This window comes from Asterias rubens, chromosome 2 (assembly GCF_902459465.1).
Source record: "Asterias rubens chromosome 2, eAstRub1.3, whole genome shotgun sequence".
In the NCBI taxonomy this organism is placed as follows: domain Eukaryota; kingdom Metazoa; phylum Echinodermata; class Asteroidea; order Forcipulatida; family Asteriidae; genus Asterias; species Asterias rubens.
The window spans coordinates 10,261,274-10,282,699 of record NC_047063.1 but is presented as its reverse complement, the minus strand read 5'-3'; the positions used below and the strand labels follow the sequence as shown (position 1 = coordinate 10,282,699).

Here is a 21,426-nt window from a genome sequence, read left to right as displayed (position 1 = left end):
TAATTTTCAATGAATTTGATTTCGAGACCTCAAAATTAGATTTGAGGTCTCGAAATCCGACATCTGAATGCACACAACTTCGTGTGACACGGGTATTTTTTCTTTCATTCATGATCATCGCAATTTCGACGACCAATTGAGCTCAAATTTTCACAGGTTTGCTATTTTATGCATAAAATTATGTTAAAATACACCTAGTTCACGAGAAGACTGGTCTTTGAAAGTTACCAATAATGTCTAGTGTCTTTAAACAAAATCTATAATGACTTGGTACAATTCCAAATTATGAATTATGCTTATTCATGATCACATGAGTGTAAGTTGTCACAATTCTGTTAATTGTTAGCATAAAAACTCACATAAAAACTTACTTGCTTAGTATAGCAACATTGTACGGTTCCCTCTGAAGAAACAGGGTGTTTGAGAAAGAGGTACTTCTCACTCAAATAATAAAAGACTTCACACCTTTTAGGATGCATCTGCTGAAAGCACACTAGGTGTAAAGTGCGACATGCGTCCACTCTCAGTGTTTTTCTTTCATTGACTCTCTTGCAAATTCGATGACAAATTGAGCCAAAATGTTCACAGGTGTATTTTACACAAAGTGAGAACACTGGGTTTTGACAATGATCAACGAATGTTCACAGTGCCTTTAAGGCATAATTAATATTACTATTTCCCACAAGATCCCATTAAAACTTCCGTAGTTAACTCTATGGTACATTACCGAGCGGAGAGAAATAAATAAATCATAATTCTTGTTACGCCACTTTGCTCAGGAAGATTACGTGAAAAACGTGAATTTTCAGCATTTGCGGAAACCGTCCTACATATTAAAAAATATCTTCTTTTTCTTCTTATTATTTCTTCAATTTGTTTTCTAAATTTCGATTGTTTCAGGCTGAAACTGTACCCGTGGTATGAACGTATCGATAAAGTCGGCCTATGGCTCAAATTCTATCCCTGAATACAAACATAAAATAATGAAGCAAAAACATTATCCATTTTGAAGTCGTTGAAGGGCAATATACGTTTGGTAATGACTGTAAAAATTAATTACAATTAAAACTTTACTTGGTAAGAAGAACAGCAGCTTTGGTTCGAATAATGCATTTTGAGACACTTTTCACTTTGAAATATAGGGCCAACTGCGGTTGTGGAAAAAGATTACTTTTTATCCCATAAATTTGAATATGAAAATTTGCATCTGCGGAGACAAACTGCTCCACATTTTCGACACTCAAAAAATGCTACCACTTTTTGAAGTCAACAATAGGATTGAAACACAACAGTGCGTTCCAAATACCATACGTATATACAATCGCTTTCATAATGGTGGTTATTTGAATGTATATATACAAAGATCAACACTGTTCGTAACCATTAATTTTGCTGTTTTAATTTTTTTTTAATATTCAAAGAAAGTGTTACATGTGTATTCCCAATATCAATATTATGTGCAAAATGTATAGATTAGCCCTACATGACTATAATGAACTATAATTTATTTTTTTGCAAATGTTGACACTGTGGGGGTTCGAACGTGGAACATGGGAGGACTTGTTTGTTGTTAAGATTTTTATTATTATTATTTTTTTTAAATAAACGATTTTTACAACCAAATCCAAAGGCACTGGTCGCTTTATTAACAGTGTCATGAAAAAACAAAAAAATACTCCGAAACGATTTTAGCTCGAGTCAAACTTGGACATCTGATGTAAGCACATTTTGCTTTAGACAATACGATTGGCTCATCTATCGTTTAGAGTAAACTTCAGTCTATAAATCTTTAGGGGAGTATATGGGTTTATATTTAAAGGGAGAAAATTGTTAATTCAAAGTTTGTGTAGGAAACACATGTTTCCATGTACCTGTTTCCATCTTACGAAAAAGAATAAGTCTACACATACAATTATGCAAGACGCAAACTAAAGGATAGATTGGACAGAACATTATGTAGGTAATTTAAGCCCGGTTGCAATGTGCATCTATGAATTCGCTTCGAACTCCATTCTTCTGAATGATTTATGACATTCAAGCTCAATATGGTTTTTAATTATAAAGTTTGCCAAGAAGGGGGTTATATTAAACGGGCACCAAAATTCAGTGAAAGGAATAGTGAGGGTAAACCCATTCAGGATGAAACACTCCTCAGTTTTAACGTTCAGAAATTATTGTTAGAAATAGTTTGACTTGATATATTCGAATGTCCCTCTACAATATCCTTATAATGTTCAGTCATCCTCTTCAGATTCTGGTTCCTCGTAATCGGAATAATCTGATCCACCTTGAGACCCCTGGTTCTGATTCGCAGGTCCATTCCAATTACCGGGCGCATTCTCGGATCCGTTCTCAGATTCGTTCTCGGATTCGTTCTCGGATTCAGCGTCAGAAGATTGGACTTGGCTAGCAACACCCCCGTTCTCAGATTCGTTCTCTGATTCTGTTTCGGATTCAGCGTCAGATGATTGAACTTGGCTAGCAACACCCTCGTTCTCAGATTCGTTCTCAGATTCGTTCTCTGATTCGTTCTCGGATTCGACCTCGGATTCGGCCGGCTCAGCGTCAGAAGATTGAACTTGGCTAGCAGCACCCTCACCTCCTTCTGCCCCGGCCTCAGATTCAGCGGCCTCAGATTCAGCGGCCTCGGATTCAGGGGCCTCGGATGCCTCTGATTCGGCTACTTCCGACGATTCATCTGACTCTGTTTCTCCACCAGCAGGTCCTCCAGGTCCTCCAGGTCCTCCAGGTCCTCCAGGTCCGCCGCCGGTACCAGCACTCGACCCAGGGAGGTCAGGGAAAAACTGCTCAGCAGGTGCAAGGAAGGAACTGGCATCAAAACCATCCCCTTTCCCTTCCTGCCTGAAGTTCCTGGCGTCTTGGTCACGACCCTCATTTTGATCGCCACCTTCATTTTGCTCGCCAGCTTCAGATTGCTCGCCACCTTCATTCTGCTCGCCACCTTCATTTTGCTCGCCACCTTCGGATTGCTCGCCACCTTCATTTTGTTCACCATTGTCAGATTGCTCGCCACCTTCATTTTGCTCGCCACCCTCTGACTGCTCGCGACCTTCATTTTGCTCGCCACCCTCTGACTGCTCGCGACCTTCATTTTGTTCACCAGCTTCAGATTGGTCACCACGTTCATTTTGCTCGCCACCTTCATTTTGCTCGCCACCTTCATTTTGTTCGCCACCTTCATTTTGCTCGCCACCTTCATTTTGTCCATTGCCCGTGAAGAAGTCTGTACTACCTACGCCTTGGTTTTGAGCTCCTTGGACGCAAGGCCAACGTGACACGACGTGTAGGTTTCGGTGCCGCCTGCTCTTGCAGCTCTTCTGCAAGACCATACACTCTGAAGCGTATTTCTTTCCATCGGAACCACACACTTGCACATGACGGGCATTTCTGCAGGTTCTTGGGCATGTTTGTCTGACGGTTTCAGGGTTTTGACCTGCATACAAATGAAATGATGAACAATGTGAGTCAATATGCAATGATGACACTTTTAGGTTTGGGGTTGCCACAATATTTAACAAGTTTGCGAAAGAAGGTTAATAACGTTGAAACTATCCTTATAGTTTTACTGGAAAATCCTGGTGTTGTAGAGCAAAAGAAATCCCACAAAAAACAAAACAAAAAAAAACCAAACAAACAAACAAACAAACAAACAAACAAGCAAACAAACAATAAAAAAAAAAAAAAAAAAAAAAAAAAAAACAAGCAAAACAAAAAAATACTATCATAATAATTATGTAAAAGTCTAGAAATAAATACACATAAAGTAATGTTTATTTAAGCAAAACGGTACGATGGATTGGGTTCACGAACCTTTTAGGTTTAGGTTAGCGGGGCATCGTCCGGTGTGTTTTACGGTGGCCGAAGTCTGACCCTCACATTTTTTGAGGGCCAGCTTGCATGCATTGATGTATGTGGTTCCGTCTGTACCACAGACCTTGCCCGTGTGTATTTCGCCCTCCTCCAACCTGTTCAAACACCTGCGAAAATTACTCTTGCAGCTGCGTCTTGGTGCTGTAAGGATTGATGAGAATAAGTTGTATTTTGTTATGGTGGATAATAAACACTTATTTTGCTCAACTGGTTGTCTTGATGCGAAAACTGTTTATGACGCATCCGTCTAATTTGCATCCACTTTGATCTTTAATAAACCGAAGCTGGATGGGTAGTTGAACACTTTTGAAAATACACAAGCATACTACGCATGTAGGATTCGAACCAACGTCTGTTGAATATAAGGCGGGGCCGTGGTTTCGAATCTCACCTGTGTAGCACCGTATGCAAGTCATGTAAAAGGGGTAACCCTGTTTTAGCCCTAGGAGTAGGTGTCAACGGCCTCTGAAAAAATAATAACTGTAGCCCACACCTCGAAGTGGCCTTCAGGCCTTGTATGTCTGGCGACTTGCATAAAAAAAAGATTAAAAAACACTACGCTATCTTTTTTATTGTAGGAAACTAGTTTTTCAGCATAGAGAGTTTTTAATCTAAAACGTCACATCATTAACTCTGGAAGGACACTTGAAAGAGCATTTCTCAATAAATAAGTAAATTTCATATCACGCGTGCGTAAATGCTGACACTACACTGGGCCCAATTTCTTAGAGCTGCTTAAAGACACTGGACACCTTTGGTAATTGTCAAATACCAGTGTTCTTACTTGGTGTATCTCAACTTATGCACAGAATAACAAACCTGTGAAAATTTGAACTCAATTGGTCGTCGAAGTTGTGAGATAATATAAATGAAAGAAAAAAAAACCTTTATCACAAGAAGTTGTGTGCTTTCAGATGCTTGATTTCGGGACCTCCAAATCTGATTCTGAGGTCTCGAAATCAAATTCAAATATTTTAGTGGAAAACTACTTCTTTCTACGTTTCTTCAGAGGGAGCCGTCTCTCACAACTTTGCATACTATCGACGGCTCTCCATTGCTTGTTACCAAGTAAGTTTTTATGCTTATTTTGAGTAAATACCAACAATAGTGTCCAGTGCCTTTAAAGTGCATGGTCTGTGGGATGGGGCAGAAAGGACAAATACTTGTGTCTTTAACGATACAAGCATGGACATTAATTTGTAATCGCCGGAGTATGCCATGAGAAAGATGTTTGGTTATTGGAAAATATTGCATTAAAGTCACACGCACTACGAAACAGTAACCGTGCCGCCATTTTAGATACGTGAGACACCAAAGTTTGCGAAAACTAAGATTATTGAACTGGTGACGTCGTATCAATTGGATCAATAGCATGTTTTAAGGGTAGAGAGTGGAACTCTAATTAAGCATTTCGATTAAGCTTTCAAGTTTCTTTTTAGTTTATTTTTATGATGATATTTTTGTTTTCAACTCACCCGACTCGGCAATTGACGCGAAGGCAATCACACACAGTACTCCTATTAAAAACTTCATCTGTGGAAAATAAAACATCAAAGCTAAACATACTATTGTAATTAGGTCGATCAATACGCGTTTTGCAACAACAGTAAATCGATCATAGGAAAACACCCCTTCGCCAATAAAAATGGCCTAATAAAAAATGCCCCAATATAAACTGTTTTGCATATGCCATAATGTTGTAACCGAAATGCCCAAATCGGGCAATCCCTGATGGAAGTTTGACTGTAGGTCTGCAATGTTTTTCCAGAGCCATGTAGGAAAAGAAAAAAAAACAATCGTGAAATAATGAAACAAAAACACCTTTCTACACAGCCCAAACTTTTGTATCCTATTATTGGAATGAGAGCAAGACATAATTGCTGTATCCGCTGGACTAGCTTCAGACTAAGGATTTAGAAGGTTTTTTTTCACGGCCCAAAGTCAAGTCCTTTAACCAAACTTTAACCAGACTATGGTACTACTTCGTTCTTTGAATGTTTCAAAACTTTCCCTCGTACAAAATCGACCGTTGCCTAAGATCAATGAACATCCATCAGAACCCTAAGTTTAAGTTGACTGTCATCAGCATAATTAATTCACCACAGACTAATTGTATGATCTGTTTGGAAATTCGGTTAATTTCAATGAACAATTAAAAAGTGAGCAACTGCCTAAAAAGGGGAACCGTCTCTGTTTCATGATCGGAAAAAAATCTTACCTTGCTTGAGATGGAACAATCTCCTCACAAAATGTCTAAAGAAAGTCTTGTCCTGCGTGGACGAGAAACAATCACGAATGAACTTTTCCGAAGTTGGGATTCTCTTTTTATACACCAAGCCACATCGGTTGATTTCGGGTGGTGACTAATACGTGTCTCTCACTTGGGACCTAACCATGCCTTTAGCGCCCTTGTCGTGGAGTTCAGGGAGGTATCCTTGATGGGAATGAGTCTGCCATAAATCTGTTCAACGATTTCAATTAAGAAATAAAGGGCTGTGACATTTCTTTTTAAAGGGAAGGTATACGTTTGGTAAACACACTTAAGGTTGACGGGTAATTACAACTTTTGGTTAGTAGCCTACCTTTACCAGTTTGTTAAGACACTTTTCACTTCGATGTTATGTGGCTATATATAATGTTAAAGGGTAACAGTTTTTATGCCCCGAAATTTGAATGAGAAGCGCTATGTGCCAGAACTTTTCTCAGGTGTGTTCCTATTGGGGATTGTTCTTTCTGCCGTTGACTTAAAGCCATTGGACACTTTCGGTACAGAAACACAATTAAAAGTTCACAGATTTACAAATAACTTACAGGGTTTACAGAAGGTAATGGTGAAAGACTTCTCTTGAAATATTATTCCATGAAATGCTTTACTTTTTGAGAAAACGATTAAACATCCCGTTATTTTCTCCCGACTCCGATGACCGATTGAGCCTAAATTTACACAGGTTTGCTATTTTATATAGAAGTTGTGATACACGGCCTTGGACATTACTGTTGACCGAAAGTGTCCAATGGCTTTAACTGGATGGAACTTTTGTCGATATTTAAAAAACGCGAACACCTTTTGAAATGGAATCGTCACATAAAGTTTTATTGCAACCATTTACATGTTAAGTATAATTAAAACAATAGAACAGTTAACATAAACAAAGGTTAGTTTTGTGATAACTTGATAACTTAGTGTCGAAATAAATTGGTACTGTTTCATACAGCCTACGAATTGTGTTTTTGATTTTCTGTCTAAATGGCAAGATAAGTATAGATAGTTGCACACTAACTACACAGCGGCCTGACGGACAGTTGAGTGTGCATCATTAAAAGGAAATGATGTCGGTTCATTGATAACTGTGAGCAATACTATGTCCAACTTCTAGCAAAATGTTAACACAGATTGTATGAAAAAGGCAGGCGCCTGAGTACGGGAAATAGTTTTCGGGCATACACTTGTTGTTGTGTTTATGGAATTTCTATTTATTGGGAATTATTTTATTATTTAACAGTTTCATTTCATAGTGACAAAGAAATCAATTTGACACAGTTTATTTCATTCTTTAGTGTTAGTGTGGTGAGCCAAGATCGCAAATGATCATACCTCTCTACCTCGACCCCAAAACAAGCAGCGACTAATACAAGTCGATTCCAACTGTTCTTGCATGATGGCAGTGGGTGACTGTATCAGTCATCATCCGGTATGTTATAAGCTGACACCGGCCGGAATCTCATATCGAAACTAAAATGAAAAAGAGACATTTTCTGACAAAATTTGAGAACAAAATACATGTATGTGTATTAAAGTGAAAACAGAAAGAAAGCTTCCCGACAAAAATGTCAAGAGGCGGACATAGCTTTGACTTTTGTGATGGTGACTTTTAAACTTCATAGATCATGTTACGCATCATTAAACAATGAAACCATATTGCTATAAAGTGCGAACAAAATATAAGCCAGTAGAATTGTTATTTTTCAGGTAAAGGTAAATAAAAAAAAAAATGCCATGACGATAATTTAAAAAGAGGAATTTGTAGATTAAATATCTAAAAAAAAAACACGTACAGTCTGACGAACATTGTGCATTGTGATTGGTGATTTCTAAATGAGTTCTGTTTTAAAAAAAGAACAATTACAACAACTTCTTGCATTAATTAATAACCACATATTATGTTGGTAAATAATGCGCAAAAACTGAAAGACTTGGGTAAAATTACTTTGGGCAACTGTGATAGGATTTGTTTCAATCACAAAACCTTGACTGGTAACGAAACTATAAACCTGTACAATCAATAATTATGTACGAGTCCGCTGAGCAAGATGAAAAGGTGGGCGGATGTTTGTGAGGGTTGGGAACAGGGGAGCACCAACTTTCCATTGGTTTAGGGGTACACTTTCCGGGGTTCAATACAGCTGAAGCGGTGAGAACGCATCCCCCTTTCTAAAAAAATTCTGTCTTGTTCTTTTGCCATGGCGGGGTGGGGGGGGTGCAAACAAAAGGGGGAGTCAAGTAAAATAACTTTACTTGAATATGAGTTCATTTTAACACGCAGCATGAGGAATAGGCCCTACAGTGCCGTATGGTGAAACGTTTTGGGTTCATGGGACCGCGAAAAATGGGACCATATTTATTTCAGGGCCTATCCAAAACACCTGAAGTACACTCGAACAGACAACTCTTTTTCATAGGCCTATAGCTTTGAAACTCTTTATGGCGAGTTATGAACACAGAAAAGTTTCTGCACAGTATAGTGATTTGTGTGTCTCACAGGCCTGACTAATTCCGGAGTTCATGACCATGGTTACTGACCATGATTATAGCTTCCGGAGTTTAAGAGAAGGTTTATTCCCACAGGACAGCTTCAAGAGTCTAGGCTCAGTTGTTTTGCCTTGGATGAGTAGTATAGGGTCATTCTTTGGTGAATTGGTGTTTTTTTCTGAAAGTATAAATGTGGCATAGGTAGCGAAATTATTTAAATTATTTTTCCCTCCATTGATCTGAATAATAATTTGTAAACAATCTGGGTGCTACAAAGACGCCTTTTGAAGATTAAAATTCAAGTCCGTTTGTAAATGCTTTGGCCAAAGAGGCGGTCGACCACTGTGACCTTGCTGGCTTGAAAACGTGAGTTGATTTAAAGTTCCTGATGAAAAATAGTAGACACTTAAATTCCATCAAAATTCTGGTGTCTTTGATGGCATATTTAGTTACAATTTGGCCCACAAAATCAGCATTCGTAGGGAATATTTCAAGGATTGATACCCAGACTCCGTTAGGAAAACTATAGGTTACAATGGTGTATATATAGGGTGTCTTTGTTTGGAGGTAGAATAACGCGACGGGACCTGGGCCTCACCATATCAAATCGAGCACTGTAAAACTAAAAGAATTCTCTGTTTTTACGTGGATTTTTTATTAAAAATACAACTGTACATATTTTGCCCTGTAGTATGCTAAAGGAGTATATTTTATTGGCACTAGCAGGGAACGGGTCGGCAAAGGTACGGTCAAATCAAAGTGGGAATCTTAAAGGGAACCAAACAATTATATTGATTTAAATTGTTGCTTTAAGGCTTGCAGCGTTCAAGATCGTGGCTTAGTCTATTATGATGCATTCCCACGGCAACATTTCCTGACAGGGGTCGATGAGAAATCCCCCTCACGGATCCCGGGGTAAACACCAGGGATCAAAAAGGAAAACCAGGTCACTACCATAGCGATATGGATGACTCAAATGTTCTTTACCCTAGCACACTAATTTATGGAGCTAAACAAATGAGCAGCACTTGCACTCATTTATGGAGCTAAAGAAATGAGCAGGATATACATGTGTACAAACAAGTCATTGATTGTTCACGAGGCAATGTATTTTGACTGGTTATCATAACAAGCATAATCAGCGACGAGACTAGGCTATTATGTTACACTTTTTATAGGGGGTACAAGGGGTGCACCATTATTTTTACAAGGGGCGCTTCAAGGCCAATCAGATTGCCTTCCAATACTGTGTGCGTGTATTAAATGGAAACAAAGGAGTTTTTCAAAATAACGTGAGGGGTGGGGGCCCCCTTGGCAGTTGGGGTGGGGGTCGGATGTCAACTTGAGTGGATGGGGAGTCGGGGACGGTGCCCCCTCGACCCCAGTAGTTACGTACGCCATTCATGGTGCCGCTTTTCTTGTTGTGCTCCTCCAGCTCGATGGGAGGATGGGAGTAAGGTTATCTTGACACATGTCTGCTATTGAAAACGAAAGTTTTTCCGTCTCATTTCAAATTGAATTTCCAGCAAATGGCAAGAATCAAGAGCCTCAAGTGACACATCAGGTCCTTCGAATAGTACAACTCAAAGGCGCCGTCTACGGCAGGTTTGACACTTACTGCTGTTCTATATTAAAGGTTGTTTCCAATAATAATTGTACATAAAGACATTCAGAATTATTAAATCATAGTGGCCTTCATTTGTCTTTAATATTTATACAACACAATGTTAGACAGGGCAGGCAGTGGCACTTAAAGAAGTGTAGTACAAAACAAAACATGTGGGTCACTTAGTACTAAAAACACAACACAAACACAAGTGTGCAATTTAAAACAATAGGGCATATCTGCTATGTATAAAAAGTACATAGTATTTTCTGACGACGATTTATCAGATGTTTAAAGTATGAGAAGTATACAAGCATGGGAGCATGCTGAAGCCCTCTGACCTGAATCAAAATAGTTATCAAATAAACAAATATCGGCAATTTCTATCGGCAAGTCTTCAGCACTATCACATTGACTAGACTAAGAAAATGAACTAACAGTTTTGGTTTTCATTTTAATATCAAATTGATAATTAAACATCAGCAAAAAATACAATATACTCTCTCATTGTAAGATTAGTTTCAGATTAGATTATTATAGTACTGATAACAAATCCATCATAAGACATGCAACTGAACTATAGTACAATGAGATAATTGAACCAAATTTAAAGGTATTACACATCATTGATAGAGCTGACTATTAAGTTGCAGACAGTCTTCATGTGGTGAGTTGTAAAAATTTGACATAATCTCTTGTGCGAGTCACCAGAAAATGGTGAAATAACCAGACACAATTTTCAGCGTGTAAACACTGTCCTTAATTTAGGTTATCAGAAATGAAATCAGCTTTAAAAAAGTGTTTTTAAGATACAGTTTTTTCTCAAATGACTTCCCTTCAGAGAGAAACATAACACATGGAAATTGTACCAATTCTCGATCTTTACCAATCATGTTCATTACCTTTAAATATGTTAAGAATTCAAATCTATCTTAACAGTATTCAACAATAATGTTTTGTATCCAACTACACAAACAGCGATTATTGAGGTAGTTAAAATTTCCTTAGCATGAACTGATTGGAATTTATTGCCAGAAAATAAGATTAACAGATACTTTGTGAACTTTTGATCGTTACTAAGTTATGGTAAATACATGATTTCTATTAAAACATCAAACACTATATAACATGAACAAAAACAATTCCCTGAGGCAAGTTTAAACACAGGATCCAAGATGGCGCACTGCCAGGTTCTTGTGCGGCAAGAGGCACGACAATAGGTCAAGAACACACTTAAATGGGTAGGTTGTGGAGTCGGTGCCACAGACCGGACCAGGGTCTGTTGCCACACTGCAGACAATACGGCATATTCCAACTGAGCTTGCAGGAGTTGTGTTAGCAGCTGAAAAGCATAAATAAACAAAAGGATATCATAAATTTGGGTTATCAAACAACTGATGAATCTTGTTGACCACATTACAGCCTTACTAAATTTGGTATGATTAGGAGAAAATGGTTTGAAATATAAAATTTGACATGGCACGCTTACTGGTTTCCTTCGTGAAAGTTTGGAATATTCTTATTAAAGAATATTGTATTGTAGATAACATGCACTCCAAGTTGGTTATACAAAAACATGTAATGATGGATATTTCAAATGTTATATCCCATCAACCCCAATAATAACAAAATTAAATTGAATAAAAAACCACCACCAGGAAACCCAAGTAACAAGAAGTTTCAAGCCATTCAAGTGTTATTAACAAAAACAAGAAATATAATCATATTTTGTGTGAAGAATGGAAAAAAATAATTTTTAAATCAATTTTTTAATTTTCTTAGGCAAAGGGGAGCAGAAAACATAACTTGGTCAGCTGGTGAATATTGTGGAAATTAGACTAAATGATTTAAAAATTGAAAATTGTAGAGCATTGCCTGCCATTGGAAGTGTCGTGGCCGAGCGGTTGAGAGCACCAAATTAAAACTCTGGTTTTTCTGATCAGCGGAGTGTGGGTTTGAATCCCCAACCATGACACTTGTGTCCAAAACCATGACACTTAACCATTGCTTGTCCTTCAGATGGAACATTAAGCCGTTGGTCCCATGTGTTGTGTAAACCCATGTGAAAGAACCTGGTGCACTTATCAAAGAGAAAAGGGATTCACCATGGTGTTCCTGGCTGATTTGGCAGCATTATGCGCCACAGCACCTTGTCAACCTACATGGTGCTAAGGATTAGACCTCATATCTCAACTTGGGCCACTCCTAGCAGTATAATACCTGGCGCTTTGTATCGTTTGCCAAAAGGAGCATTAAAAATACAGTTTATATGAATATTGAGTTGGAATGTCACTATTTCTGTACAAAATCTAGATGATCCTTACCCTTTGAAGTAAGCAGGGGCTTTGTTGTTGCGACTGGAGCAACCGTAGCAACAGCTGGTGTCTCGGTTGTTATAACTGTAGCATCAGTAGCAATAGCTGGCTTCATGGTTGTTACAAATGGAGCATCAGTAACAACAGATGGCTTCTTGGTTGTTACAACTGGAGCATCAGTAGCAACAGCTGGCTTCTCTGTTGTTAAAATAGGAGCATCAGAAGCAACAGCTGGCTTCTCGGTAGTTATAATTGGAGCATCAGTAGCAACAACGGGCTTCTCTGTTGTTACAATTTGAGCATCAGTAGCAACAGCTGGCTTCTCTGTAGTTATAATTTGAGCATCAGTTGCAACAGCTGGCTTCATGGTTGTTACAATTGGAGCATCAGTAGCAACAGCTGGCTTATCGGTAGATGTAATTGGAGCATCAGTAGCAACAGCTGGCTTCATGGTTGTTACAACTGGAGCATCAGTAGCAACAGCTGGCTTCTCGGTAGTTATAATTGGAGCATCAGTAGCAACAACTGGCTTCTTGGTTGTTACAACTGGAGCATCAGTAGCAACAGCTAGCTTCTCGGTAGTTATAATTGGAGCATCAGTAGCAACAGCTGGCTTCTTGGTTGTTACAACTGGAGCATCAGTTGCAACAGCTGGCTTCATGGTTGTTACAACTGGAACATCAGTAGCAATGGCTGGATTCATGGTTGTTACAACTGGAGCATCAGTAGCAACAGCTGGCTTCTTGGTTGTTACAACTGGAGCATCAGTAACAACAGCTGGCTTCTCTGTTGTTACAATAGGAGCATCAGTAGCAATCGCTGGCTTCATGGTTGTTACAACTGGAGCATCAGTAGCAACAGCTCGCTTCACGGTTGTTACAACTGGAGCATCAGTAGCAACAGCTGGCTTCATGGTTGTTACAAGTGGAGCATTAGTAGCAACAGCTGGCTGAATGGTTGTTAGAACTGGAGCATCAGTAGCATCAGCTGGCTTCTCTGTTGTTACAATAGGAGCATCAGTAGCAATAGCCGGCTTCATGGTTGTTACAGCTGGAGCATCAGTAGCAACAGCTGGCTTCACGGTTGTTACAACTGGAGCATCAGTAGCAACAACTGGCTTCTCTGTTGTTATAATTGGAGCATCAGTAGCAACAGCTGGCTTCTCTGTTGGTACAATAGGAGCATCAGTAGGAATCGCTGGCTTCATGGTTGTTACAACTGGAGCGTCAGTAGCAATGGCTGGCTTCACGGTTGTTACAACTGGAGCATCAGTAGCAACAGCTGGCTTCTCTGTTGTTACAATTGGAGCATCAGTAGCAACATCTGGCTTCTCGGTAGTTAAAATTTGAGCATCAGTAGCAACAGCTGGCTTCTTGGTTGTTAAAACTGGAGCATCAGTAACAATGGCTGGCTTCATGGTTGTTACAACTGGAGCATCAGTAGCAACAGCTGGCTTCATGGTTGTTACAACTGGAGCATCAGTAGCAACAGCTGGCTTCTCGGTAGTTATTATTGGAGCATCAGTAGCAACAGCTGGCTTCTTGGTTGTTACAACTGGAGCATCAGTAGCAATGCCTGGCTTCATGGTTGTTATAACAGGAGCATCAGTTACAATAGCTGGTTGCATGGTTGAAACAACTGGAGAATCAGTAATTTCAGATGACTCTGTCTTTATTTTCAAATCCTGTGGTAAGTCAGTTGGTGCTGTCAGCTTCTCCGTTTGTGAAAAGGGATCAATTGTTATAACAATTGAAACAGGTGTCTCAGTAGATACATCTGGAGCATCAGTAGCAACAGCTGGCTTCATGGTTGTTACAACTGGAGCATCAGTAGCAACAGCTGGCTTCTTGGTTGTTACAACTGGAGCATCAGTAGAAATGGCTGGCTTCATGGTTGTTACAACTGGAGCATCAGTAGCAACAGCTGGCTTCTTGGTTGTTACAACTGAAGCATCAGTAGAAATGGCTGGCTTCATGGTTGTTACAACTGGAGCATCAGTAGCAACAGCTGGCTTCATGGTTGTTACAATTGGAGCATCAGAAGCAACAGCTGGCTTCTTGGTTGTTACAACTGGAGAATCAGTAGCAACAGCTGGCTTCTCTGTTGTTACAAATGGAGCATCAGTAGCAACAACAGGCTTCTTGGTTGTTACAACTGGAGCATCAGTAACAACAGCTGGCTTCTCTGTTGTTACAACTGGAGCATCAGTAGCAACAACAGGCTTCTCGGTTGTTACAACTGGAGCATCAGTAGCAACAGCTGGCTTCTCTGTTGTTACAACTGGAGCATCAGAAGCAACAGCTGGCTTCTCGGTAGTTATAATTGGAGCATCAGTAGCAACAGCTGGCTTCTTGGTTGTTACAACTGGAGCATCAGTAGCAACAGCTGGCTTCATGGTTGTTACAACTGGAGCATCAGTAGCAACAGCTGGCTTCATGGTTGTTACAACTGGAGCATCAGTAGCAACAGCTGGCTTCTCGGTAGTTATAATTGGAGCATTAGTAGCAACAACTGGCTTCTTGGTTGTTACAGCTGGAGCATCAGTAGCAACAGCTGGCTTCATGGTTGTTACAAGTGGAGCATCAGTAGCAACAGCTGGCTGAATGGTTGTTACAACTGGAGCATCAGTAGTAACATCTGGCTTCTCTGTTGTTACAACTGGAGCATCAGTAGCAACAGCTGGCTTCATAGTTGTTACAACTGGAGCATCAGTAACAACGGCTGGCTTCATGGTTGTTACAACTGGAGCATCAGTAGCAATAGCTGCCTTCTCGGTAGTTAAAATTGGAGCATCAGTAGCAACAGCTGGCTTAATGGTTGTTACAACTGGAGCATCAGTAGCAACAACAGGCTTCTCTGTTGTTACAACTGGAGCATCAGTAGCAACAGCTGGCTTCTCGGTAGTTATAATTGGAGCATCAGTAGCAACAGCTGGCTTCTCAGTAGTTATAATTGGAGCATCAGTAGCAACAGCTGGCGTCTTGGTTGTTACAACTGGAGCATCAGTAGCAATGGCTGGCTTCAGGGTTGTTACAACTGGAGCATCAGTAGCAACAGCTGGCTTCTCGGTAGTTATAATGGGAGCATCAGTAGCAACAGCTGGCTTCTCGGTAGTTATAATGGGAGCATCAGTAGCAACAGCTGGCTTCTCTGTTGTAACAACTGGAGCATCAGTAGTAAGAGCTGGCTTCTCTGTTGTTACAATTGGAGCATCAGTAGCAATGGCTGGCTTCACGGTTGTTACAACTGGAGCATCAGTAGCAACAGCTGGCTTCTCTGTTGTTACAATTGGAGCATCAGTAACAATGGCTGGCTTCATGGTTGTCACAACTGGAGCATTAGTAGCAACAGCTGGCTTCATGGTTGTTACAACTGGAGCATCAGTAGCAACAGCTGGCTTCTCTGTTGTTACAACTGGAGCATCAGTAGCAACAGCTGGCTTCTCCGTAGTTACAACTGGAGCATCAGTAGTAACAACTGGCTTCTCTGTTGTTACAACTGGAGCATCAGTAGCAACAGCTGGCTTCATGGTTGTTACAAGTGGAGCATCAGTAACAACGGCTGGCTTCATGGTTGTTACAACTGGAGCATCAGTAGCAATAGCTGGCTTCTCGGTAGTTAAAATTGGAGCATCAGTAGCAACAGCTGGCTTAATGGTTGTTACAACTGGAGCATCAGTAGCAACAACAGGCTTCTCTGTTGTTACAACTGGAGCATCAGTAGCAACAGCTGGCTTCTCTGTTGTTACAACTGGAGCATCAGTAGCAACAGCTGGCTTCTCTGTTGTTACAATTGGAGCATCAGTAGCAACAGCTGCCTTCTTGGTTGTTACAACTGGAGCATCAGTAGCAATGGCTGGCTTCATGGTTGTTACAACTGAAGCATCAGTAGCAACAGCTGGCTTCATGGTTGTTACAACTGGAGCATCAGTAGCAATGGCTGGCTTCATGGTTGTTACAACTGGAGCATTAGTAGCAACAGCTGGCTTCATGGTTGTTACAACTGGAGCATCAGTAGCAACAGCTGGCTTCTCTGTTGTTACAATTGGAGCATCAGTAGCAACAACAGGCTTCTCTGTTGTTACAACTGGAGCATCAGTAGTAACAGCTGGCTTCTTGGTTGTTACAACTGGAGCATCAGTTGCAACAGCTGGCTTCATGGTTGTTACAAGTGGAGCATCAGTAGCAACAGCTGGCTGAATGGTTGTTAAAACTGGAGCAGCAGTAGCAACAGCTGGCTTCTCCGTAGTTACAACTGGAGCATCAGTAGTAACAACTGGCTTCTCTGTTGTTACAACTGGAGCTTCTGTAGCAATGGCTGGCTTCATGGTTGTTACAACTGGAGCATCAGTAGCAACAGCTGGCTTCATGGTTGTTACAACTGGAGCATCAGTAGCAACAGCTGGCTTCATGGTTGTTACAACTGGAGCATCAGTAACAACGGCTGGCTTCATGGTTGTTACAACTGGAGCATCAGTAGCAATAGCTGGCTTCTCGGTAGTTAAAATTGGAGCATCAGTAGCAACAGCTGGCTTAATGGTTGTTACAACTGGAGCATCAGCTGCAACAGCTGGCTTCATGGTTGTTACAAGTGGAGCATCAGTAGCAACAGCTGGCTGAATGGTTGGTACAACTGGAGCATCAGTAGCAACAGCTGGCTTCTCCGTAGTTACAACTGGAGAATCAGTAGTAACAACTGGCTTCTCTGTTGTTACAACTGGAGCATCAGTAGCAACAGCTGGCTTCATGGTTGTTAAAACTGGAGCATCAGTAACAACGGCTGGCTTCATGGTTGTTACAAGTGGAGCATCAGTAGCAACAGCTGGCTGAATGGTTGTTACAACTGGAGCATCAGTAGCAACAGCTGGCTTCTCCGTAGTTACAACTGGAGAATCAGTAGTAACAACTGGCTTCTCTGTTGTTACAACTGGAGCATCAGTAGCAACAGGTGGCTTCATGGTTGTTACAACTGGAGCATCAGTAACAACGGCTGGCTTCATGGTTGTCACAACTGGAGCATCAGTAGCAATAGCTGGCTTCTCGGTAGTTAAAATTGGAGCATCAGTAGCAACAGCTGGCTTAATGGTTGTTACAACTGGAGCATCAGTAGCAACAACAGGCTTCTCTGTTGTTACAACTGGAGCATCAGTAGCAACAGCTGGCTTCTCGGTAGTTATAATTGGAGCATCAGTAGCAACAGCTGGCTTCTCAGTAGTTATAATTGGAGCATCAGTAGCAACAGCTGGCGTCTTGGTTGTTACAACTGGAGCATCAGTAGCAATGGCTGGCTTCAGGGTTGTTACAACTGGAGCATCAGTAGCAACAGCTGGCTTAACGGTTGTTACAACTGGAGCATCAGTAGCAACAGTTGGCTTCATGGTTGTTACAACTGGAGCGTCAGTAGCAACAGCTGGCTTCATGGTTGTTACAAGTGGAGCATCAGTAGCAACAGCTGGCTTCTCGGTAGTTATAATGGGAGCATCAGTAGCAACAGCTGGCTTCTTGGTTGTTACAACTGGAGCATCAGTAGCAACAGCTGGCTTCTCTGTTGTTACAACTGGAGCATCAGTAGCAAGAGCTGGCTTCTCTGTTGTTACAATTGGAGCATCAGTAGCAACAGCTGCATTCTTGGTTGTTACAACTGGAGCATCAGTAGCAACAGCTGGCTTCATGGTTGTTACAACTGGAGCATCAGTAGCAATGGCTGGCTTCATGGTTGTTACAACTGGAGCATTAGTAGCAACAGCTGGCTTCATGGTTGTTACAACTGGAGCATCAGTAGCAACAACAGGCTTCTCTGTTGTTACAACTGGAGCATCAGTAGCAACAGCTGGCTTCTTGGTTGTTACAACTGGAGCATCAGTTGCAACAGCTGGCTTCATGGTTGTTACAAGTGGAGCATCAGTAGCAACAGCTGGCTGAATGGTTGTTACAACTGGAGCATCAGTAGCAACAGCTGACTTCATGGTTGTTACAACTGGAGCATCAGTAACAACGGCTGGCTTCATGGTTGTTACAACTGGAGCATCAGTAGCAATAGCTGGCTTCTCGGTAGTTAAAATTGGAGCATCAGTAGCAACAGCTGGCTTAATGGTTGTTACAACTGGAGCATCTGTAGCAACAGCTGGCTTCTTGGTTGTTACAACGGGAGCATCAGTAGCAACAGCTGGCTTCATGGTTGTTACAACTGGAGCATCAGTAACAACGGCTGGCTTCACGGTTGTCACAACTGGAGCATCAGTAGCAATAGCTGGCTTCTCGGTAGTTAAAATTGGAGCATCAGTAGCAACAGCTGGCTTAATGGTTGTTACAACTGGAGCATCAGTAGCAACAACAGGCTTCTCTGTTGTTACAACTGGAGCATCAGTAGCAACAGCTGGCTTCTCGGTAGTTATAATTGGAGCATCAGTAGCAAAAGCTGGCTTCTCAGTAGTTATAATTGGAGCATCAGTAGCAACAGCTGGCGTCTTGGTTGTTACAACTGGAGCATCAGTAGCAATGGCTGGCTTCAGGGCTGTTACAACTGGAGCATCAGTAGCAACAGCTGGCTTAACGGTTGTTACAACTGGAGCATCAGTAGCAACAGTTGGCTTCATGGTTATTACAACTGGAGCGTCAGTAGCAACAGCTGGCTTCATGGTTGTTACAAGTGGAGCATCAGTAGCAACAGCTGGCTTCTCGGTAGTTATAATGGAGCATCAGTAGCAACAGCTGGCTTCTTGGTTGTTACAACTGGAGCATCAGAAGCAACAGCTGGCTTCTCTGTTGTTACAACTGGAGCATCAGTAGCAAGAGCTGGCTTCTCTGTTGTTACAACTGGAGCATCAGTAGCAACAGCTGGCTTCATGGTTGTTACAACTGGAGCATCAGTAACAACGGCTGGCTTCATGGTTGTCACAACTGGAGCATCAGTAGCAATAGCTGGCTTCTCGGTAGTTAAAATTGGAGCATCAGTAGCAACAGCTGGCTTAATGGTTGTTACAACTGGAGCATCAGTAGCAAAGGCTGGCTTCTCGTTGTTACAACTGGAGCATCAGTAGCAACAGCTGGCTTCTCGGTAGTTATAATTGGAGCATCAGTAGCAACAGCTGGCTTCTCAGTAGTTATAATTGGAGCATCAGTAGCAACAGCTGGCGTCTTGGTTGTTACAACTGGAGCATCAGTAGCAATGGCTGGCTTCAGGGTTGTTACAACTGGAGCATCAGTAGCAACAGCTGGCTTCTCAGTAGTTATAATTGGAGCATCAGTAGCAACAGCTGGCGTCTTGGTTGTTACAACTGGAGCATCAGTAGCAATGGCTGGCTTCAGGGTTGTTACAACTGGAGCATCAGTAGCAACAGCTGGCTTAACGGTTGTTACAACTGGAGCATCAGTAGCAACAGTTGCTTCATGGTTGTTACAACTGGATCGGCAGTAGCAACAGCTGGCTTCATGGTTTACAAGTGGAGCATCATAGCAACAGCTGGCTTCTCGGTAGTATATGAGATCAGTAGCACAGCTGGCTCTTGGTTGTTACAACTGGAGCACAGTAGCAAGAGCTGGCTTCTCTGTTGTTACAACTGGAGCTCAGTAGCAGAGCTGGCTCTCTGTTGTTACAATTGGAGCATCAGTAGCAACAGCTGCCTTCTTGGTTGTTACAACGGGCATCAGTAGCAACAGCTGGCTTCAGGTTTACAACTGGATCATTAGTAGCAACAGCTGCTTCATGGTGTTACAACTGGAGCATCAGTAGCAACAACAGCTTCTCTGTTGTTACACTGGAGCTCAGTAGCAACAGCTGGCTTCTTGGTTGTTACAACTGGAGCATCATTGCACAGCTGGCTTCATGGTTGTTACAACTGGAGCATCAGTAGCAATAGCTGCTTTCGGTAGTTAAAATTGGAGCATCAGTAGCACAGCTGCTTATGGTTGTTACAACTGGAGCATCAGTAGCAACACTGCTGCTCTGTTGTTACAACTGGAGCATCAGTACACAGCTGGCTTCTCGTAGTTATAATTGGAGCATCAGTAGCAACAGCTGTCGTCTTGGTTGTACAACTGAGCATCAGTAGCAATGGCTGGCTTCAGGGTTGTTACAACTGGAGCCTCAGTAGCAACAGCTGGCTTAACGGTGTTACAACTGGAGCATCAGTAGCAACAGTTGGCTTCATGGTGTTTAACTGGAGCGTCAGTAGCAACAGCCTGGCTTCATGGTGTACAAGTGGGAGCATCAGCAACAGCTGGCTTCTCGGTAGTTATAATGGGAGCATCAGTAGCAACAGCTGGCTTCTTGGTTGTTACAACTGGAGCATCAGTAGCAACAGCTGGCTCCTCTGTTGTTACAACTGGAGCATCAGTAGCAAGAGCTGGCTTCTCTGTTGTTACAATTGGAGCATCAGTAGCAACAGCTGCCTTCTTGGTTGTTACAACTGGAGCATCAGTAGCAACAGCTGGCTTCATGGTTGTTACAACTGGAGCATCAGTAGCAACAACAGGCTTCTCTGTTGTTACAACTGGAGCATCAGTAGCAACAGCTGGCTTCTTGGTTGTTACAACTGGAGCATCAGTTGCAACAGCTGGCTTCATGGTTGTTACAAGTGGAGCATCAGTAGCAACAGCTGGCTGAATGGTTGTTACAACTGGAGCATCAGTAGCAACAGCTGGCTTAATGGTTGTTACAACTGGAGCATCAGTAGCAACAGCTGGCTTCATGGTTGTTACAACTGGAGCATCAGTAACAACAGCTGGCTTCATGGTTGTTACAAGTGGAGCATCAGTAGCAACAGCTGGCTTCTCGGTAGTTATAATGGGAGCATCAGTAGCAACAGCTGGCTTCTTGGTTGTTACAACTGGAGCATCAGTAGCAACAGCTGGCTCCTCTGTTGT

At 41.6% G+C, this 21,426-nt stretch overlaps 2 protein-coding genes across 2 annotated transcripts in view; both read right to left on the bottom strand.

Annotated features, from left to right (window-relative positions):
• Positions 1 to 1,377: 1,377 nt before the first annotated feature.
• On the bottom strand, positions 1,378 to 6,208 carry LOC117307279 (uncharacterized protein DDB_G0290685-like). The gene is made up of 4 exons (XM_033791994.1): positions 6,110 to 6,208; positions 5,367 to 5,424; positions 3,832 to 4,032; positions 1,378 to 3,454 (listed from the first exon to the last, which is right to left on the bottom strand). The coding sequence occupies exons 2-4, from the start codon at positions 5,422 to 5,424 to the stop codon at positions 2,235 to 2,237; spliced, it is 1,479 nt and encodes a 492-aa protein (XP_033647885.1). The 5' UTR covers positions 6,110 to 6,208; the 3' UTR covers positions 1,378 to 2,234.
• A 4,133-nt stretch (positions 6,209 to 10,341) lies between these two features.
• LOC117303041 (zonadhesin-like) overlaps positions 10,342 to 21,426 on the bottom strand; it is a 19,282-nt gene continuing 8,197 nt past the window's right edge. Inside the window, exons 3-8 of the mRNA XM_033787090.1 lie at positions 21,220 to 21,264; positions 20,760 to 20,826; positions 18,708 to 19,084; positions 15,555 to 15,917; positions 12,572 to 12,797; positions 10,342 to 11,589 (exon numbers count right to left, since the gene is read on the bottom strand). Coding sequence (XP_033642981.1) covers positions 11,405 to 11,589; positions 12,572 to 12,797; positions 15,555 to 15,917; positions 18,708 to 19,084; positions 20,760 to 20,826; positions 21,220 to 21,264 — 1,263 coding nt within the window. The 3' untranslated portion in view covers positions 10,342 to 11,404. The remainder of the gene's footprint in view (positions 11,590 to 12,571; positions 12,798 to 15,554; positions 15,918 to 18,707; positions 19,085 to 20,759; positions 20,827 to 21,219; positions 21,265 to 21,426) is intronic.